This window comes from Xenopus laevis, chromosome 9_10S (assembly GCF_017654675.1).
Source record: "Xenopus laevis strain J_2021 chromosome 9_10S, Xenopus_laevis_v10.1, whole genome shotgun sequence".
Lineage (NCBI taxonomy): Eukaryota > Metazoa > Chordata > Amphibia > Anura > Pipidae > Xenopus > Xenopus laevis.
The window spans coordinates 102,468,411-102,487,323 of record NC_054388.1 but is presented as its reverse complement, the minus strand read 5'-3'; the positions used below and the strand labels follow the sequence as shown (position 1 = coordinate 102,487,323).

The 18,913-nt window shown below is 40.2% G+C and overlaps 1 protein-coding gene across 1 annotated transcript in view; it reads left to right on the top strand.

Moving 5' to 3' along the window:
- Positions 1-220: 220 nt before the first annotated feature.
- hexdl.S (hexosaminidase D like S homeolog) overlaps positions 221-18,913 on the top strand; it is a 31,898-nt gene continuing 13,205 nt past the window's right edge. The window contains exons 1-7 of the mRNA XM_018239286.2: positions 221-349; positions 7,095-7,185; positions 8,414-8,693; positions 9,700-9,809; positions 10,499-10,586; positions 18,180-18,344; positions 18,476-18,659. Coding sequence (XP_018094775.1) covers positions 7,097-7,185; positions 8,414-8,693; positions 9,700-9,809; positions 10,499-10,586; positions 18,180-18,344; positions 18,476-18,659 — 916 coding nt within the window. The 5' untranslated portion in view covers positions 221-349; positions 7,095-7,096. The remainder of the gene's footprint in view (positions 350-7,094; positions 7,186-8,413; positions 8,694-9,699; positions 9,810-10,498; positions 10,587-18,179; positions 18,345-18,475; positions 18,660-18,913) is intronic.

Here is an 18,913-nt window from a genome sequence, read left to right as displayed (position 1 = left end):
TGGTTACGTGCTTGTTCCTTTTTATTTTTTTTTATCTCTGGATGTACCTGCATCGTTAAAGGGGAACTGCTTGCACAATTACACTTGCCTTTAAACACAGAGTTAAATCCAATGAAAATATGTAATGAATGTATATTGGTAAGGCGGAGTCGGTCTTTCATCACTGATTATTGTAAGTAACCGTAGCACACAGGAGTGAAAGCAGGAAATTCGAGTTGTACTTGTGTCTGCTCCTTGCACTTCCTGCTGTGCGACAGTTATCTGTGCTCTCAACCAGTGACAGAGGACAGTCAAGGAGTGAGGATTCACTGAGCTTCAGTGCCCCACATTAACATAGAAGGATACCAAGGTAGGTAATTCATGGAAATTCTGAATAATGATACAGAGTGAGCTTCCTATAAATGGGACTCCATTGGGCACCGTCAGGAATTATAATTCTGCTTACAACATTGGCTCTGGGGTCCCCCAGTAGTAGTAGTAGAGAGTCTTGACTCCTGGTAGAGGCACCATTGTTTATTATGTTGCTCACAAGTAGTGTTCAGAGGACTAGTGGCTCAATGGTTATCACTGCTGCCTTACAGAGCTGGCCCTAGGTTCAATTCCAGCCAGGTCACTATATGTCTGTGTAGATGTTGCCGCTACGCAAATATAGTAAAACCTTAATTTTACAGACCCTGATTTTGAGTTTTCCCCACATTTTACACTGTTTTGTTTGTGGTCCCACCAATTTGTAATATCAAGTAACTATCGATTCAGTAGGTGAACTTATAACCACGGCTTCGGTCCAGTGAACCTATATTCACTTGAGAAAGAGCCCAGCTCGAAACATGTCGTGACACAATAAAGCACTTGAGTTTTGCAGTAAAGTTCTGCGCATTGGACCTATTATTATTAACCACCACCTCTACAATTTGTAATATAATTCAATGGGTGCTTATCCCTGATTTTACACCCAAATTCTGTCCTCGTGTTCCCAGAAATTCCCCTGTGAATGTTATTATTCGTGAATTTGAGACGTTTAACATAAAGGTATGGGATCCGTTATCCGGAAACCTGTTTTCCAGAAGGCTCAGAATTACGGAAAGACCGTCTCCATGATAATGAAATAATCCACATTTTTTAAAAATGATTTCCTTTTTCTCTGTAATAATAAAACAGTAGCCTGTACTTGATCCCAACTAAAGCTCCCCATAGACGCAAAGATTTCTCTTGCTGAATGACCGATTTTAGGGAAGTCCGACCGATCCTTCGAAATTATCGTGCGGTTAGTGGGATTCGGACGATCGAACATCTTACGTTTTTTCGGCCGACATCTGTCAGGAAATTGATCAGCCAGGTAAAAAAATCTTTGTCGGCCCCAGTGCAATCTATCTATGTTTGCAGGGCCAAGCAGGCAGCTCCCTTTTGTTTTCCTGGCAAATTGGTCTTTTTAGTTGATGGACAATTCGTACGATTGTTCCGAGAAAATCGTGGTCTCACGATGACGATCGGATATTTTAAAAATCTCAACATCTATGGCCATCTTAAGATATAATTAATCCTTGTTGGAAGCTAAACCAGCCTCTTGGGTTTATTTAATGTTTACATGATTTTCTAGTAGACTTAAAGGGATACTGACATGGGAAAACATTTTTTTATTTAAAACACATCAGTTAATAGTGCTGCTCCAGCAGAATTCTGCACTGAAATTCATTTCTCAAAAGAGCAAACAGATTTTTTTATATTCAATTTTGAAATCTGACATGGGGCTAGACATATTGTCAGTTTCCAAGCTGCCCCCAGTCATGTGACTTGTGCTCTGATAAACTTCAATCACTCTTTACTGCTGTACTGCAAGTTGGAGTGATATCACCCCCTCCCTTTTTTCCCCACAGCAGCCAAACAAAAGAACAATGGGAAGGTAACCAGATAACAGCTCCCTAACACAAGATAACAGCTGTCTGATGATAGATCTAAGAACAGCACTCAATAGTAAAAACCCATGTCTCACTGAGACACATTCAGTTACATTGAGAAGGAAAAACAGCAGCCTGCCAGAAAGCATTTCTATCCTAAAGTGCAGGCACAAGTCACATGACCAGGGGCAGCAGGGAAATTGACAGAATTCTGCTGGAGTAGCACTATTAACTGATGCGTTTTGAAAAAAACATATTTTCCGATGACAGGACCCCTTTAAGGTATGGAGATCCAAATTACAGAAAGATCAGTTATCAGGAAACCCCATGCTCCCGAGCATTCTGGATATGAGGTCCCATACCTGTACTAAGAAGATGCATATTTTGCATACAGTCATGCACCTATTAGAGGCAAATTTTTCAAGAATTTCAAATTCATGGGAGTTTTTTAAAACTCCCATGAACTCGAAATTCAACCAATCACAAAATATTGTAAAAATGTAATTTGCTAAACTCAGGTGAATGGGATCGACCTGAAAACACGAATCAAATTCAATTTGAGTTTAAAAGACTTGCAGGAATGCTGCAAACATCACCAAATTGATCCCTGGACGTCTCCCATTGACTTATACAGACATTCGGCAGGTTTTAGGTGGCGAATATTCGAATTAGACTTCTTAAAGGGCCAGAGTATGATTAATCTCGAAAATTTAATTAGATTTTTTTTTAAAAAAAACTCTAATCTAATTTGGATAACTCCCTAGTTTAATTTGACAGTTTTGGCCATAAAAAACTCGAAAATTCAAAATTTGAATTTCAAGTTTATGGGAGTTTCTAAAAACTCCCATCAACTCCTATAAACTTGAAATTTGAAAAAAAAAAAAAAAACACTAACCGAAATTTATTAAAAAAAAAAAAAAATCTAATTTTTTAAAAATGGGTGAATCGATTCGAGGTTTTTCATCCCAAAAAAAAAATTTTTTTTTCTTTTTGAAAAAAAATTCTTTTTGAAATAATTTTTTTCCCAAAAGTCCACTAAATGACTCCAAATTGATTGTAGGAGGTCCCCCATAAGCTAAAACACGAATTTGGCATGGCGAATACTCAAATTTTAATTCTTAAAGGGACAGTACACCATTTTTTTTAAAATTTGAATCTAATTTGGACTATTCCTAATTACACTAAAATAAACTCACAATTCTAATTTTAAAATTTAAATTTTCAATTCGACCCTTGATAAATCTGCACCTAAATGTAACACTATAGGGCCTCTATGATATGTCACTTGCACAACCTACTACAATCAGTGATTGCTGCATGAATTGCTGGAATTACAAAAAAAAAACATTTACAATGTAAAATGCAGGAACATTTAAAATCAAAGTCGCTGCCCCAGGAGGGGTTTCCTCTTTTCTGATCATCGGGGGCATAACTATAAAGGAAGCAGACCCTTCTAATACTGTGATATCTATATGGGGGGGGGGTCTGAACAGCACAGATGCAGGCTGCAGTGGTTTCTAAGCAGCCATTTCCTTTGATAAGTAATCTGAAGTGGATTTGATATGTAAGTATTTACAATTTCAATGAGGCAAGTCACTTATTGAACATTCAGCTGTTGTAGAACTACAGCTCCCATAATGCTCCCTTCTCAGAGCTGTGGGTGTATGTCAATTTGCCAGAGTTTTTCTGTACGGGTGCTAAAAAAAACAATGCATCATGGGTAATAAGAAGCATAATTATATAAAAACTTTTTAATTAGCCTGTGCCATAAGCAGCAGTTTTGAGCAGCTGCCAGCACCCGGCATATGGAACTAAGGCTGTGACTTTCCAGGAAAGTGAGACTCACATTGTCATCTTATATGTACTAAACCTCCCAGCCTTCCAGTCCTATTGTCGCAGACTGTGTACTTTGTTATCGTATTCAGGACTGGCCTTTAAAAACTAAAAAAAAACTGTAGTATGTTCGTGTCCATTAGCGTAGTCTCAGCAGTCTCTTATTGTTTGTTGCCTGTGAATAACTTGGCAGCCTGTTTAAAGGGGAACTCCACCCAAAAACTATTCGTGGCTTAGTGAAAGAGAATGGAAGTCTGAGCAACTTTCAAGTGTACATTCATTACATATTTTCACTGGTTTTATTTGTAAGTGTAAATGAAAGCAGTATCCGTCAGTCCCTTTCTCTTTTTCTTTTCTTGACTCTTGAAGCAGTGAAGCAGAAGTCGGTTTTACTTTTTTTTGTACAAAAGAGCCAATATTATTATAAACACTAGTGTAGGTGCTGGATTTGCAGCCAGTCAAATCCTAGCTTGTAATTTATCATTGGGGCAGATTCACTAACGGGAGAATCTTCGCCAGCATCAGCTTCGCACCCCTCGCACCAATTCAAATGCACTATGAACACGCTAATTCACTAAAATGCGAAGCTTCGTCCCGGGCATCGAACGCTGGCGACTTTTTGCTAGCGTTACTTCGGCAGTGCGAGTATTTCATAGCAAAGATGTGCTAGCGTTCATTTGTGGCTCGCGAAAATTCACTAGTGATCTTGCGCTCAGGTCAATTTGCATACCTTGGGAAATTTAAAGTTGTATGAACGTCTTTATTATAAATGTTGCTGCAAATGCTTGAAGTTACCATTTTTCATTACAAATGTCCAGGGAACCTTAATAAAGACAAGAGAGTTAATATAATGGCCTACACATGAGCTCACTGTAAAATGAATGTTGCATATTTTTTTTTGGGTGACCAACCGGTTACCCAAAAAAAAAGTCTAAGTTAGGACTTTTGCAGTCAATCCTGCTTAAAAAAAGGAAAAGTCACCCATGTTTTTGGAACTTTAATGCATTTTTGGGTCACGGGATATGAGATCTAGCTGCTTTTTAACACTTTGATCGTTCGACAGAGCGTTAAAGGAGAAGGAAACCTCCTGGGCCCAAACCCCTTCCCTGTGTTGCCCCTCCCTCCCTCCTCCCCCTTGGCCTACCTGTCCCCCTGGGCAAATACCCCTAACTTGTTACTCACCACTCTGCGCAGGTCCTTTCTACGGAGTTCACAGTCGCCATCTTCTCCCACGCGCGTCTTCTTCCTGCTTTGACCGGCGTCTTCTGGAGCATGCACAGTAGGAACATTTACCGGTACGGATCTACTGTGCATGCGCCGAATGTCACGAAGTGAAATCAGAAAACTTTGTGACATTCGTCGCATGCGCAGTACATCCGTACATTGCCCAGGGGGACAGGTAGGCCAGGGGGGAGGAGGGAGGGGGTTTCCTTCTCCTTTAAGTCACCTGGCGATAGAGTGCGAACGAACGCTAGCGAATTGGCGCCTGCGTTAGCCACTTCGCCCTTTAGGGAATCTGCCCCTTGGAGTTAACTGGTCAAAACATATTCCTCTGTCACTATCAGAACTGGCACCGTTGATAAATGAGCCCAAGGCTAAAACAGGAGATTCTTTTTGTTATGTATGTATGGGAAATTAATACTGTGATTCTATTGCAAGTTCATTGTAGAGTGAATTTAGTGCATGACATGTAAACCTGCAGGTTGGGTGGATTTGGTTTGGTCAATAACCCTCATCCCCATAGCAGGTCATTGGCAGACAACCTTCCCTTTCACTAATGGTGACATTATTCAGCCCCTTCAGTAATGTGGGTTCTGCCCTTTCTTGACCCCTCCAGTTATCTGCTATGTGCTTTCCATCCCTGACATATCTAGAGGGGTGGAGAGTGCATGTTATTAAAAGCAATGGCAAACCATTGAGTTGGGTTGCATTGAGTTGGGTTGCATTGAGTTGGGTAACATTGAGTTGGGCTGCATTGAGTTGTGCTGCATTGAGTTGGGTTGCATTGAGTTGGGCTGCATTGAGTTGGGCTGCATTGAGTTGGGCTGCATTGAGTTGGGTTGCATTGAGTTGGGTTGCATTGAGTTGGGTTGCATTGAGTTGGGCTGCATTGAGTTGGGCTGCATTGAGTTGGGCTGCATTGAGTTGGGCTGCATTGAGTTGGGTTTGCATTGAGTTGGGTTGCATTGAGTTGGGTTGCATTGAGTTGGGTTGCATGGGCTTAGAACTGGGCAGGTTAGGGTTGGCACTGGAGAACATTTTGTCAACTCAGGCATCACTATTTGGCAGAAGACTGTGGTGCACCTAAGGTTGCCAACTCACCCCTTTTAAACCAAACATGTTTGCTGCAGAGGTGCGGGAAGCAGCCTGTAAACCTGCAGGTTGGGTGGATTTGGTTTGGTCAATAACCCCCATCCCCATAGCAGGTCATTGGCAGACGACCTGATTTAAGGGTCGAATTGAAAATTAAAATTTTCAAATTTTTTATGGTCAAAACTGTCAAATTCGACTAGGGAGTTTAGGGAGAATTCAATTTCGATTAAAATTTTTAAAAACATTTGAATTAGATTTTCGAGATTTATCCTACTCTGGGCCTTTAAGAATTCGAATTTGACTATTCGCCAGCAAAAACCTGCCGAATTGCTGTTTGAGTCAATGGGAGACGTCCAGGGATCAATTTAGAGTTGTTTGCAGCCTTCCTCGGTTTCTTCGGATTTGAGTTTTCAGGTCAATTTAATTCATTCGAGTTTAGATTTTTTTTAATACATTTCGATTGGTCGAATTACGAATTAATGGGAGTTTTTAAAAACTCACACAAATTCGAAATTGGACCTTTGATAAATGTGCCTCCCCATTTCTCCTTTAAAAATTCTCCTTTCGAATTCCCGCTGCCTGCGGCTCTTCCACTTCTAATACTGGAAAGAGTTTTGGCCTCTGCTTCCTTCACTTCGCTTTGCAACATATACGGGGATAGGATCAGTTATCAGGAAACCCGTTATCCAGAAAGCTCTGAATTATGGAAAGGCTGTCTATCATAGACTCCATTTTATACAAATTATCCAAATTTTTAAAATGACAGTAGCTTGTATTTGATCCCAACTAAGATATAGTTAATCCTTATTGGAAGCAAAACCAGCCTATTGGGTTTATTTAATGTTTACATGATTTTCTAGTAGACTTAAGGGACGAAGACCCAAATTACGGAAAGATCCATTATCCGGAAAACCCCAGGTCCTGAGCATTCTGGATAACAGGTGCCATACCTGTATTGTGATAGGACACAAACTCAAACTTGCAATTCATCTTGAAGGATGGTATGATTTTAACTATGGTTTGACTCCCCCCAATTATTTTTTATCTCCATAGTGATGGCTCCAAGGAACAAGATTCCTCTGCTTCGTATAGGAGTTCTGCTAATTGTGAGTTTGGCTGTAATCAAGTTTGCATATAAAAGCAGGTATGTACTCACACGGGAGAAATCTGCCTGGTAGAACATTGGTTTTGTCACTTGTTCCTTATTGGTGCTGTGTAGGAGTGACACTTGCCAGTGGGCTTAGTCCTGTAACCCATAGCAACTTGCACATTTTTCTATGCATGCCCAGCATTATGTATGGAAGTATCTGATTGACTGCTAGGGGTTACCAGACAAAGGTAAACTATGCCATTGTATTTGCCCTTTAAAAAGGATAAGTAAACCTCTAAAATAAGTGAATGTAAAATTGATGAGGGTGCTCTTCTAAGCACTTTTGTTATTTATATTCATTCTTTATTTTGTTTTATATTCCAAGATATTAAGGGATACATATTCTGTTAATATTAACGAATTTTGTTACAACAGCGCCACCTGCTTGTCAGTTTCTGACCAGTCTGACCACCAAGTAGTCAAGGAAGTTGTCAGGAGAAAGAAAGAGGCTGCTCGGTATTCGACCCTTTTCAGCAGGATTTGGCTGAATCCTTCTGCCAGGCCGAACCGAATCCGAATCCTAATTTGCATATGCAAATTAGGGGCGGGGAGGGAACTTGCGTGACTTTTTGTCACAAAACAAGGAAGTACAAATGTTTTCCCCTTCCCACCCCTAATTTGCATATGCAAATTAAGATTCAGTTTGGCCGGGCAGAAGGATTCGGCCAAATTCGAATCCTGCTGAAAAAGCCAGAATCCTGGCCGAATCCCGAACTGAATCTTGGATTTGCATATGCAAATTAAGATTTGGATTCGGTTCGGTATTCGCCCAAATCTTTTGTGAAGGATTCGGGGGTTCGGTCGAATCCGAAATAGTGGATTCAGTGCATCCCTACTTTAAAGGTTTACTTATCCTTTAAAACCAACTAACCCTCCTTTCACAATATTATGTGCTTGATCATGTTGCATGGGGTCTATTTAGTTTCAATTTGCAGACCTGAAAGAGGTGGATTTTCCCAGAAAGGGAGTCTTTGGGCAGATTTGCATGTGGCAGTCCAATTAGGGGGCGTATAGCTAACCAGTAATTAGGCAGAGTTTTGGATCAGTTTTTGGGTGATATGCCCTAAATTGCCCCTATTTGTGAACTGGTAATGTTTGATGGTATGGACATATCTTCGATGTGACATTGAACTACAGAATTGAGCACCAGTGCTGCAAGTACTCAGTTGGAATAACTGGAATAAAATGACATTATGCTGCTTCTTTCTTAACGTTTGTGTAGAAAACCCCACACTATAGCAGCTCCTCAGGGGATAGAAGAGAAGTCACCAAAAGAAAGGAAAGACGACTATTTTTGGGGAAAGGAAGGTGAATCCCAGTTGAATTCGGACAAGCAGGAACTTCCTCCCGAGCCACCAACCGAGATGGAAGAAAACGCTCCAGTGGAAGAAAACATTCCGGTACAGAAGAAGAGCGTCACCAAGGATTTCAGTGGCATTCAAATGAGACTCGTTCACTTGGACCTTAAAGGAGCCGCCCCAAAGGTTTCTTACTTGGAACAGGTGAGAGAATGCACAAAAGATAAAATTCTGCAGGGAATATGATGTTTCTGCAACTTTAAAGGGGGTTAAAGTATTACCCCCCGCCCATTGGTTGCTTTAGTTTTTTGGGCCAGTGTAGAGAACCCCAGCTCCCTGACCAACTGCATCTCTCCATCACCTGCTTCTCAACTGTGCGGCATTCTTTCTTCCTATTCCCACTTAGAGCCAACTTGTCCAGTCTAAGCCAAGAACAGAAGTGATACAGCCAATCATATGGGCTGCCAAACAATATCCTGCTCTGAATTTTGGGAGTAAAACCTGGTGCCCCCACACAAACCCATAAAGAATAATCAGTGTTTTTTCTATTACCCCACTAATCACCTGACATGTGTACACCTATGCTTGTAGGAAGTTGCCTTGCATACAAAGGAGTGGGATATTCTGGCCCATGTGCCATGAGCCATTTTTTCTATATCTGGAAGGAAAGGCTAAAATTAAGTAAGCTTTATCAGAAAGATCTATATAAATACACCAGTAAACCCTCAAAGTAATGCTGCTCCTCTGTCAAAACAAACACAGCATTTCTTTCCTTCTATTGTGTACTCATGGGCTTCTGTATCAGACTTCCTGTTTTCAGCTTAAACCTCCAGGGCTAGGGCTTGAGCATGCTCAGTTTGCTCCTCTCTCCCTTTTCCCTCCTCCCCTCCCTGCTGTAATCTGAGCCCAGAGCTATGAGTGAGCAGGCAGAGACTCAAGCAGGAAGTGATGACACGCCAAGCTAATATGGCAGCTGCTATCCCTAACAAAAAAGAGACCTTCTAGAGCTGTTTACTCAGGTATGGTAAATCATTATCAATACTTATTGAAATTGTATATGAATTAGGGCCTCATGGGGCCCCTATACCTCCTTGGCCCCCTGCAGCCACAGGGTCTGCTTCCTCTATAAAAAAAACCACCCCTGCAAGCTAAAGTTAGTAGCATATCCCAGGCAGGTACTATATTAACCATCGTGTTCTCTGTTTCTTAGATATTTCCACTTCTTTCCAAGATGGGGGCCAACGGCTTGCTCATAGAGTATGAAGACATGTTCCCTTTCAGCGGGGAGTTAGAAATCCTGAAGTCTCCGTATGCTTACAGGTAGATGAGCTGCAATGGAAAGGGGCTTTATAATACAAATGCAAAATACCCTAAGAATTGTATATCTGGAACCTCTACTTCACTGATAATTACTGTAAAGTCAATTGATATTTCAGTATTTTAAAATCTGACATGGGGCTAGACATATTGTCAATTTCCCAGCTGCCCCCATTCATGTGACTTGTGCTCTGATAAACTTCAGTCACTCTTTACTGCTGTACTACAAGTTGGAGTGATATCACCCCCCAGAGCCTAACAACAGAACAATTGGAAGGTAACCAGATAGCAGCTCCCTAACACAAGATAACAGCTGCCTGGTAGATCTAAGAACAGCACTCAGTAGCAAAATCCAGGTCCCACGGAGACACATTCAGTTACATTGAGTAGGAGAAACACCAGCCTGCCAGAAAGCAGTTCCATCCTAAAGTGCTGGCTCTTTCTGAAAGCACATGACCAGGCAAAATGACCTGATGCACCTACACACCAATATTACAACAAAAAAATATACACTTGCTGATTCAGGAATTAAATTGTATATTGTGGAGTGAATTATTTGCAGTGTAAACAGTGTCATTTAGAAATAAAGCAACCCCATTAAAATGATGACAGAATCCCTTTAAACGTTAAGCCATTCTGTTCCCAGTATTTATTTCCGTATTTATTTCCTGACCTGCCTTGTTGTTTTCCAGTAAAGAAGACATTGAAAAGATACTACACCTGGCAGAAATAAACAATCTAGAAGTGGTGCCTCTAATCCAAACTTTTGGGCATATGGAAGTAAGATTGATATGTTCCAGCATTCCCTCTGTTCTGCTTAGAGTTGTATTCAGTGTTTTTATAGTTATTTGTAAAGATAATTGGAAAGCAGTATTCGTCTGTGCCTTCTGAATTGCATACATAATAGCACCCAAATTCTTGCTGCTCAATTTATGAGCTTATTTGGGTGCACTATGAGAATACTACAGAGCTAGTGTTCAAACATAGCAGAAAACAATATATTCACAATTCATTCCTTGGGATTTTTTTTAATTGCATCATTATTGAGAATACTACCTCCTCTAAAACGGTGTGTATTTCAATTTGCAGAAGTCTATCTGCACATTCTTCAAAATGTTTTGCTACAGTGAGATCACTTTTAGGGGGTTATTTATCCCAATATTTTTTGCTACAAACTCCAATCGGGTTTTTTAGGCTTATTTATTATTACATTTTCCAGAAAAATTGCTTTGTGGGAAAAAATCTGATTTTTATGATTTTTTCAGATTTTTCCATCAGATTTTTACGATTTTCAAATTTTTCCGGAATTTTCACCCAAAAACTTCGGAGTAATGCACGGAACCCAGCGCACATCAAAAAAATCATTGGGACTTCTCCCATTGAACGACAGGTCTGAGATGTCGGATTTTCAGATTCTGACTTTTCCATCCTCTGGGTTTGATAAATTCCGAAAGAAATTTTTTTACAAGTCGGATTTTATAAACAAAAATCACAGATTTGTTTCGTAATTTTTGCATTCGGAGTTTAGTAAATTACCCCCTAAGTGTTTTTTTTTTGTTAATGAATTAAGTTCCCCTATGGTCTCTTTAAAGGAACTGTTCAGTGTTAAAATGAAATTTGTGATCCCCTTCCGTCTTTCTCTTTCTTCGTAAGGTAAGTAAATACAATCACTTGGGGATGCCTAACATTTGGCACCCCCAAGTGTACGGTGCCATTTCTTCTCCTTTAAAGGAAAATAATACCACCAAAATGAACACTTACCCAATAGATAGTTTATATCATATTATGTGGCATATTAAAAAATCTTACCAAACTGGAATATATATTTACGTAAATATTGCCCTTTTACATGTCTTACCTTGAACCACCATTTAGTGATGGTCTCTGTGCTGCCTCAGAGATCAGCTGACCAGAAATACTGCAGCTCTAACTGTAACAGGAAGACGTGTGGAAGCAAAAGGCAGAACTCTGTCTGTTAATTGGCTCATGTGACCTAACATGCATGGTATGTTTGTGTGCACAATGAATCGTACGATCCCAGGGGGCGGCCCTTATTTTTTAAAATGCCAGTTTTCTATTTATGATTACCCCATGACACATACTACTAAAAAAACATATTATTATGAAAATGGTTTATTTACATGAACAGGGTTTTACATATGAGCTGTTTTATGCAATATCTTTTTATAGAGACCTACATTGTTTGAGGGGTATAGTTTCCCTTTAAGGTATGAAGATCCAAATTACGGAAAGATCCGTTATCCGGAAAACCCCAGGTCCCGAGCCTTCTGGATAACAGGTCCCAACCCTGTACTAAGGATCAAAAGTAAACCTTTATGATCCCAGGGCTCTATTTAGGTCCCAGGCACCGGACCTTACAGCACCCCTTACGTAGGGTTGCCACCTGGCCAGTGTTTTATGATGGCTGATTCCAATGTTATTAATAAAGAAAAAGATAAATATATAGGAAGGCCGGTATTTTTTTCCAGAAAAGGTGGCAACCCTACCCTGACCTGAGGGCCATGCCCCAAAAGCTGCTGCCCTAGACACAGGCCCTTGGGTTCCTATATATAGATACACCCATGTATGTTCCATGTGCCCCCCTTCAAGTCACTGATTGGATACTTGCTGGTTACAGGTCAGAGAGCTGAAAAGCAGGAAGTAGTGTTCTGGTTATTATGTTAGACATCCAGTCACTCCAGCCTTTATACATAACATTTTTGCCTAACTAACTATATTAGATACATTTTTTATTTTGCACCGTCTATTTACCCAGTTTTTATTTTTATACTGAACTGTTCCTTTAAGGGTGCACCTTGTTTGTCTTGCACTTTTTTTAACAGGGAGATAAGATGAGATCTGTTAAGTTTTTATAGTTAAGAGTTTATATATTTTTTTATTTTACATGTCTCCCCAGAAGTGGTCACGCCTGGGTATTTAATGCAGAAGTGCATTTTTTTATGGAGCACATCTCAACATTGTGGCAGTCGTTATGTAGGTAGTGTTTGGTGCTTCAGTAAACATGATAGTGTGAACTGTGTGCTACCAACTTGTACACAACTCTACACGCTTGTGCCTTAAGATTTTTGTTTTTAATAAAACTTCTTAGTACAGGTATAGGATCCATTATCTGGAAACCCGTTATCCAGAAAAGCTCTGAATTAATGGAAGACCATCTCCCAAAGACTCCATTATACTCAAATAACCCAGATTTTTAAAATAGATTTCCTATTTCTCTGTAATAATAAAACAGTACCTTGTACTTGATCCAAACGAAGATATAATTCATCTTTATTGGAAGCAAAACAGCCTATTGGGTTTATTTTAAGGCAAATTTATCGAGGGTCGAATTTCGAATTCATGTGAGTTTTTTAAAACTCCCATAAATTTGACCAATCGAAATTTATTAATAAAATCTAATTTTTTAAACTCTAATGAATTTTATTAGTTGAATTTGACAGTTTTGACTATAAAAAAAATTAGAAAATACGTAATTTCAAATTCTAATTTTTAATTCAACCCTTGAATAATCTTCCCTTAAAGGAGCAGTAACACCAAAAAATGAAAGTGTTTGAAATTAATGAAAATATCATGTAGTGTTGCCCTGCACTGGTAAAACTGATCTGTTTGCTACAGAAACACTCCTATAGTTCATATAGACAAGCTGCAGTGTAGCAATGGCGGATATTGAAAAAAGTCTATATGGCACAGGTTAAAATAGTGGATAACAGACACCATTATGTTCTACAGAGATTGTCTACTGTGTAACTTGAGCCCCCATTGTTACACAGCAGCTTATTTATATGAACTATAGTAGTGTTTCTGAAGCAAAACATCAGTTTTACCAGTGCAGGGCAATAGTATATTATATTGTCATTCCTTTAAAACAATTTTTTTTAGTGTTACTGTTCCTTTAATGTTTACATGATTTTCTAGTAGACTAAGGGGATACAAAAATAGGACCGTGTGAAAAGAAGCTGCACGAGAAATATAAGCAGCTAAAAGCCCCCAAACCACCCCAGCCCGGCAAACCTTAGTAACGGCGACCCTCCAACACCATGAAATCGTCTTGCTGAGTTGTTTCAGTCATGCTGGGCTGGGGGCGATGCGATCCTTCCATAGGCTGGAGTCCTGTTTTCATTTATATTTAACCTATGGAGGGATTGCGCTGCCCCCAGCCCAGCGTGTCTGAAACAACTCAGGAAGACGATTTAATGGTGTTGGAGGGTCTCATTTACTAAGGTTTGCCGGGCTGATGATGGCTTTGGGGGGCCTTTAGCTACTTATATTTGTCGTGCAGCTTCTTTTTATTGATACCGATAGGTTCCTATTTTTATAGGAACCTGTCAGTATCACTTTAAGGTATGAAGATCTAAATTACGGAAAGATCCCTTATCCATAAAACCCCAAGTCACAGGCAATTCGGATAACAGTTCCCATACCTGTAATTGTATTGATTATGTTGTGATGGTCCAGTTTGTGTAAGACGGTTACATTATCGCTTGAATGTAGCAATATACCAATTTATGAGCACTGGTGTTGCTGAACTTCCCTATTTATCTTTCAAATTCCAAGCCTCTCTACCTCCTTTGCTTGTGGTTTTACAGCTTTAGAACCTGAGCTTTTAGGGTCAGGGCACACGCTCAGATTCGTGGAGATTTGTTGCCCGGCGACAAATCGCTTCTTCTCGGATCGATGAGTTTTCCAAAGTCGCCCGAAGTTTCCTCGTGAGGCAACTTTGGAAAACAAAGCTCTCCAAGTGTCATCCCGCCGGTGACTTAGATTGTAGCCGGTGAGAGGCAGTTCGGGGAGATTAGTCACCCCGTCAAGAGGAGATTTATCGCCGGACGACTAATCTCCCCGAATCTGAGCGTGTGCCCTGACCCTTAAAGGCACATCAGTTACTGATCCCTATATTTGAGCCATGAGATACAGGCAGCTGATTTTCAGCTAGGAGTGTGTTGTTCACCACTTTGTTCATGAAGGTTAATGATGATCATTGCCTTTGTAATTAGAGCTTTTATAGGAGCAGGATTTACTAGTCAGGTGAGCTGTTACACATTCTTCTGATAATCAGCAAGGTTTAATGAATGTCACATTTCCTGTTTTTTTGTGTTTTTGTATTTGCTGTTTTGATCCATGTTTCAGCAACTTTCTGTTCCATGTCAGGCACTTTTGATCTTCTTTTGATAGAAGAAGAAAGCCAATTATTAAAAAAACTATAAAAAATAAATAATGAAGACCAATTGAAAGGTTGCTTGGAATTAGCCAATTTATAACATACTTTAACTGCTACCTGTTTGCCAGGGAAAGGTACTCTTCTGGCTCCCCCAAAGCTTTTGTGCCCTATTTTGCACAGCCTATTGATTTACCCAGTTTTATTTGTATACTGAACTGTTCCTGTAAGGGTGCACCTTGTTTGTCTCACATATTGTTTGAGACTTTTTTAACAGGGATATAAGATGAGTTCTATAAAATTTTTATATTTAGAGTTTATATATTGTTTTATTTTATATGTCTCCCCAGAAGTGGTCACACCTGGGTATTTAATGCAGAACTACATTTTTTTATGGAGCACATCTCAACATTGTGGCAGTCGTTATGTAGGTAGTGTTTGTTCAGTATTCACTCTGTAACTGGGTGAAATGGTGATAATAAACACGATACTAAAGTTAACTTAAACGTGAACCACCCCTTTGAAGGAGAACTAAAACTAAACTTGAAAAACCCCTACTGTACATTGACCACCCTCCCTCCTCCCCCCCAGCCTAAGTGTTACCCCTAATGCCCCTAACGTTGTACTTACCCCTCAGTGCAGATTCAGACATTGGAGTTCACGGGCGCCATCTTCTTCTCTTTGGAAATCTACAGAATGAGACCAGCGTGGAGGCGCATGCGCAGTTGGAGCAATTTTCCGTCTCGCGACAACTGCGCAAAACTCACGAAAATTGCGAAGTGCTGGTCTCATTGCGAAGATTACTGAATTGGCTGAAGATGTTGCCCATGAACTCCGATGCCTGAATCTGCACCGAGGGGTAAGTAAAATGTTAGGGGCATTTGACCGGGGTAACATTTTGGTTGGGGGGAGGAGGGAGGGGCGTCAATGTATGGTAGGGGGTAGGGTTTTTTTATGTTTAGGGTTTAGTTCTCCTTTAAAGGAGTGGTTCACGTTTAAGTTAACTTTTAGTATGTTATCGAATGGCTAGTTTCCAGCCACCTTTCAATTGGTCTTCATTATATATTTTTTTAATTCTTTGCTTTCTTCTTCTGATCAAAAGAAGATCAAAAGAGCCTGACATGGATCGATATAATTACTAAGAAGTTTTATTAAAAACTAAAATCTCAAGGCACAAGCCTGGGGGGGAGGTGGGTCTATGTAGGGTAGGGGGGTAGGGTTTTTTTTAACATTTAACTTTAAAGGAGAATTCAACACTAAACTTAAAAACCCTACCCCCCTACCCTACATAGACCCCCCTCCTTCCCCCCAACCTAAGTGTTACCCCGGGCAAATGCCCCTATTTTACTTACCCCTCGATAAGTTTCTGTGTAATAATAAAACAGTAGCTTGTACTTGATCCAAACTAAGATATAATTAATCCTTATTGGAAGCAAAACCAGCCTGTTGGGTGTATTTAATGCTTACGTACGTGATTCTCTAGTAGACATAAGGTATGAAGATCCAAATTATGGAAAGATCCGTTATCTGGAAAACCCCAGGTCCCCGAGCATTCTGGATAACAGGTGTCATTCTACACAATCATGTGTACCCACTCTGTAACAAGGCCTCTCTCAGGGCCAGGAATCATAATTCTGTCAGTCTCACTTCTCACAAATCACGAGGCAATATATATAGCTAATAGATGAGCCTATAGCATCATTATGTATTATGACCTCAATATTAATATGATATACTGGAATCTCACTGTAAATATCATGTACCGTGACCTCAATGTAAATAATATCATATATCACTGTAATTAATGTCACTCCCCCATTCCTCGTGATTCATTGGTTAGAAGGCTGACCTGCTGATTTTGTGGCTGAAACCAGACAAAGCTTGGCAACATCGCCCCCTAGCTAACCCATCATCAGAGAACATACTGTGCAAGAAGCATTACTTTTTTTTCATGTTGGCGCTGTATTAATATCTTTTACCTCTTTTAACCATGACCGGAATTCCATAGCCAGATATCGGGGTCCTTTAAAGGAAAATCTTACCTCCAAAATGGATATTTAAGCAATAGATTGTTTATATCAAATTAAGTGGCATATTGAAAAAAATCTTCCCAAACTGGTATCAATATTTAAGTAACTATTGGCCTTTTACATCTCTTGCCTTGAACCCCCATTTTGTGATGGTCTGTGTGCTGCCTCAGAGATCACCTGACCAGAAATACTGCAGCTCTAACTGTAACAGGAAGAAGTGTGGAAGCAAAAGACACAACTCTGTCTGTTAAAGGAGAAACAACCCCATAATAAAAAAAAACCCTACTCCCTCCCTTCTTCCCCCCAGCCTAGCTGCTACCTTGGGCAAATGACCCTTACTCTTTACTAAACCCCTCCGTGCAGATTCTGTCCAGCGGAGTTCACGGGCGACATCTTCAGCCGTTTCGGTAATCTTCGGAATGAGACCAGCGCTTCAGCAATTTTCACGAGTTCCGGCGCATGTGCAGTTGACACGAGAAATTGCTCCAACTGCGCATGCGCCGCTCCGCCAGTCTCATTCTGAAGATAACCGAAGAGAAGAAGATGACTGCCGCGAACTCTGCTGGACAGAATCTGCACGGAGGGGTAAGTAAAGAGTTTGGGACATTTGCACGGGGTAGCAGCTAGGCTGGGGGGAGGAGGGAGGCGGGTCTATGTAGGGTGGGGGTAGGGTTTTTTTTATTAAGGGTTTGTTTCTCCTTTAATTGGCTCATGTTACCTAACATGTTTGGTTTGTTTCTGTGCACCGTGAATCGTACGATCCCGGGGGCAACCCTAATTTTTTTAAATGCCAGTTTTCTATTTATGATTACCCAATGGCACATACTACTAAAAAAGTATATTATTATGAAAATGGTTTATTTATATGAAGCAGAGTTTTACATATATGAGCTGTTTTATGCAATATCTTTTTATAGAGACCTACATTGTGCAGGGGGTATAGTTTTCCTTTAAAGGGGTAAACTTAGTGGTCCTTCCTGTATACAGTTAACCCTTGGGCTGTTGACTCTCAGTTTAACCAGTATCCTGCTATTAGTAGTCTAAAAATGCTATTATCTCATAAACAGCTAAAAATACAAAATTTATGTAAATAGCAAGTGCTCACAGATGCACCTTTTTTTTTTAGCTCAGATCCCCTATATCTGATTCCTGCTCCTGTATTTGCAGTATGTTCTAAAGCACGAGAACTACAGGTCGCTGCGAGAGGTGGAGCAATACCCCAACAGCATAAACCCACACCATGCAGAGACCTTGCCGCTGGTGAAAAAGATCTTGGGCCAAGTTCTAGACCTCCATCCCATGGCCGGCTTTGTCCACATTGGGTGTGACGAGGTGAGGAAAGAATTCAGTTCATATATATTTACTACATTTAACCCTGCCACAATTACCTTACTTTACCTGAATGTTGAGCCATAGTTAGAGCTACGTATACATGCCTTAAATGTTTGTTTTGAACGTTGCAGGTTTTACACCTTGGAGAAGGGCAAGATTCCAAGACCTGGTTGAACAATAACAATGGAGACTTAGGCAAGATGTTCCTCTCCCACGTGAAAGAGGTGCTGAATTTCTTGAACAGTCACTACCATGACAAGAATGCGCTCATGTGGGACGATATGCTGCGGTATCTCAACATGGAGATCATAAAGGGTAAGTATGGGCAGGAGCCAGACCACTTTCATTGATATTTCCTTTCACCAAAATTCATAGCGACCATATTATTCCTGACTAAGAACAATGTATGTGCTTAGTAGCTACAGTACCAACCATTAGTTGAACTGAAGAAGCTGCTCGGATGAGTAGTGAAACGTCTTCAATGATTACTCAGCAAGTCCAGTTGTTTTTAGATTTACCTATACTAGATATACCATTAGAATGATTTTAGAGTGCAGCAGGTATGGTAT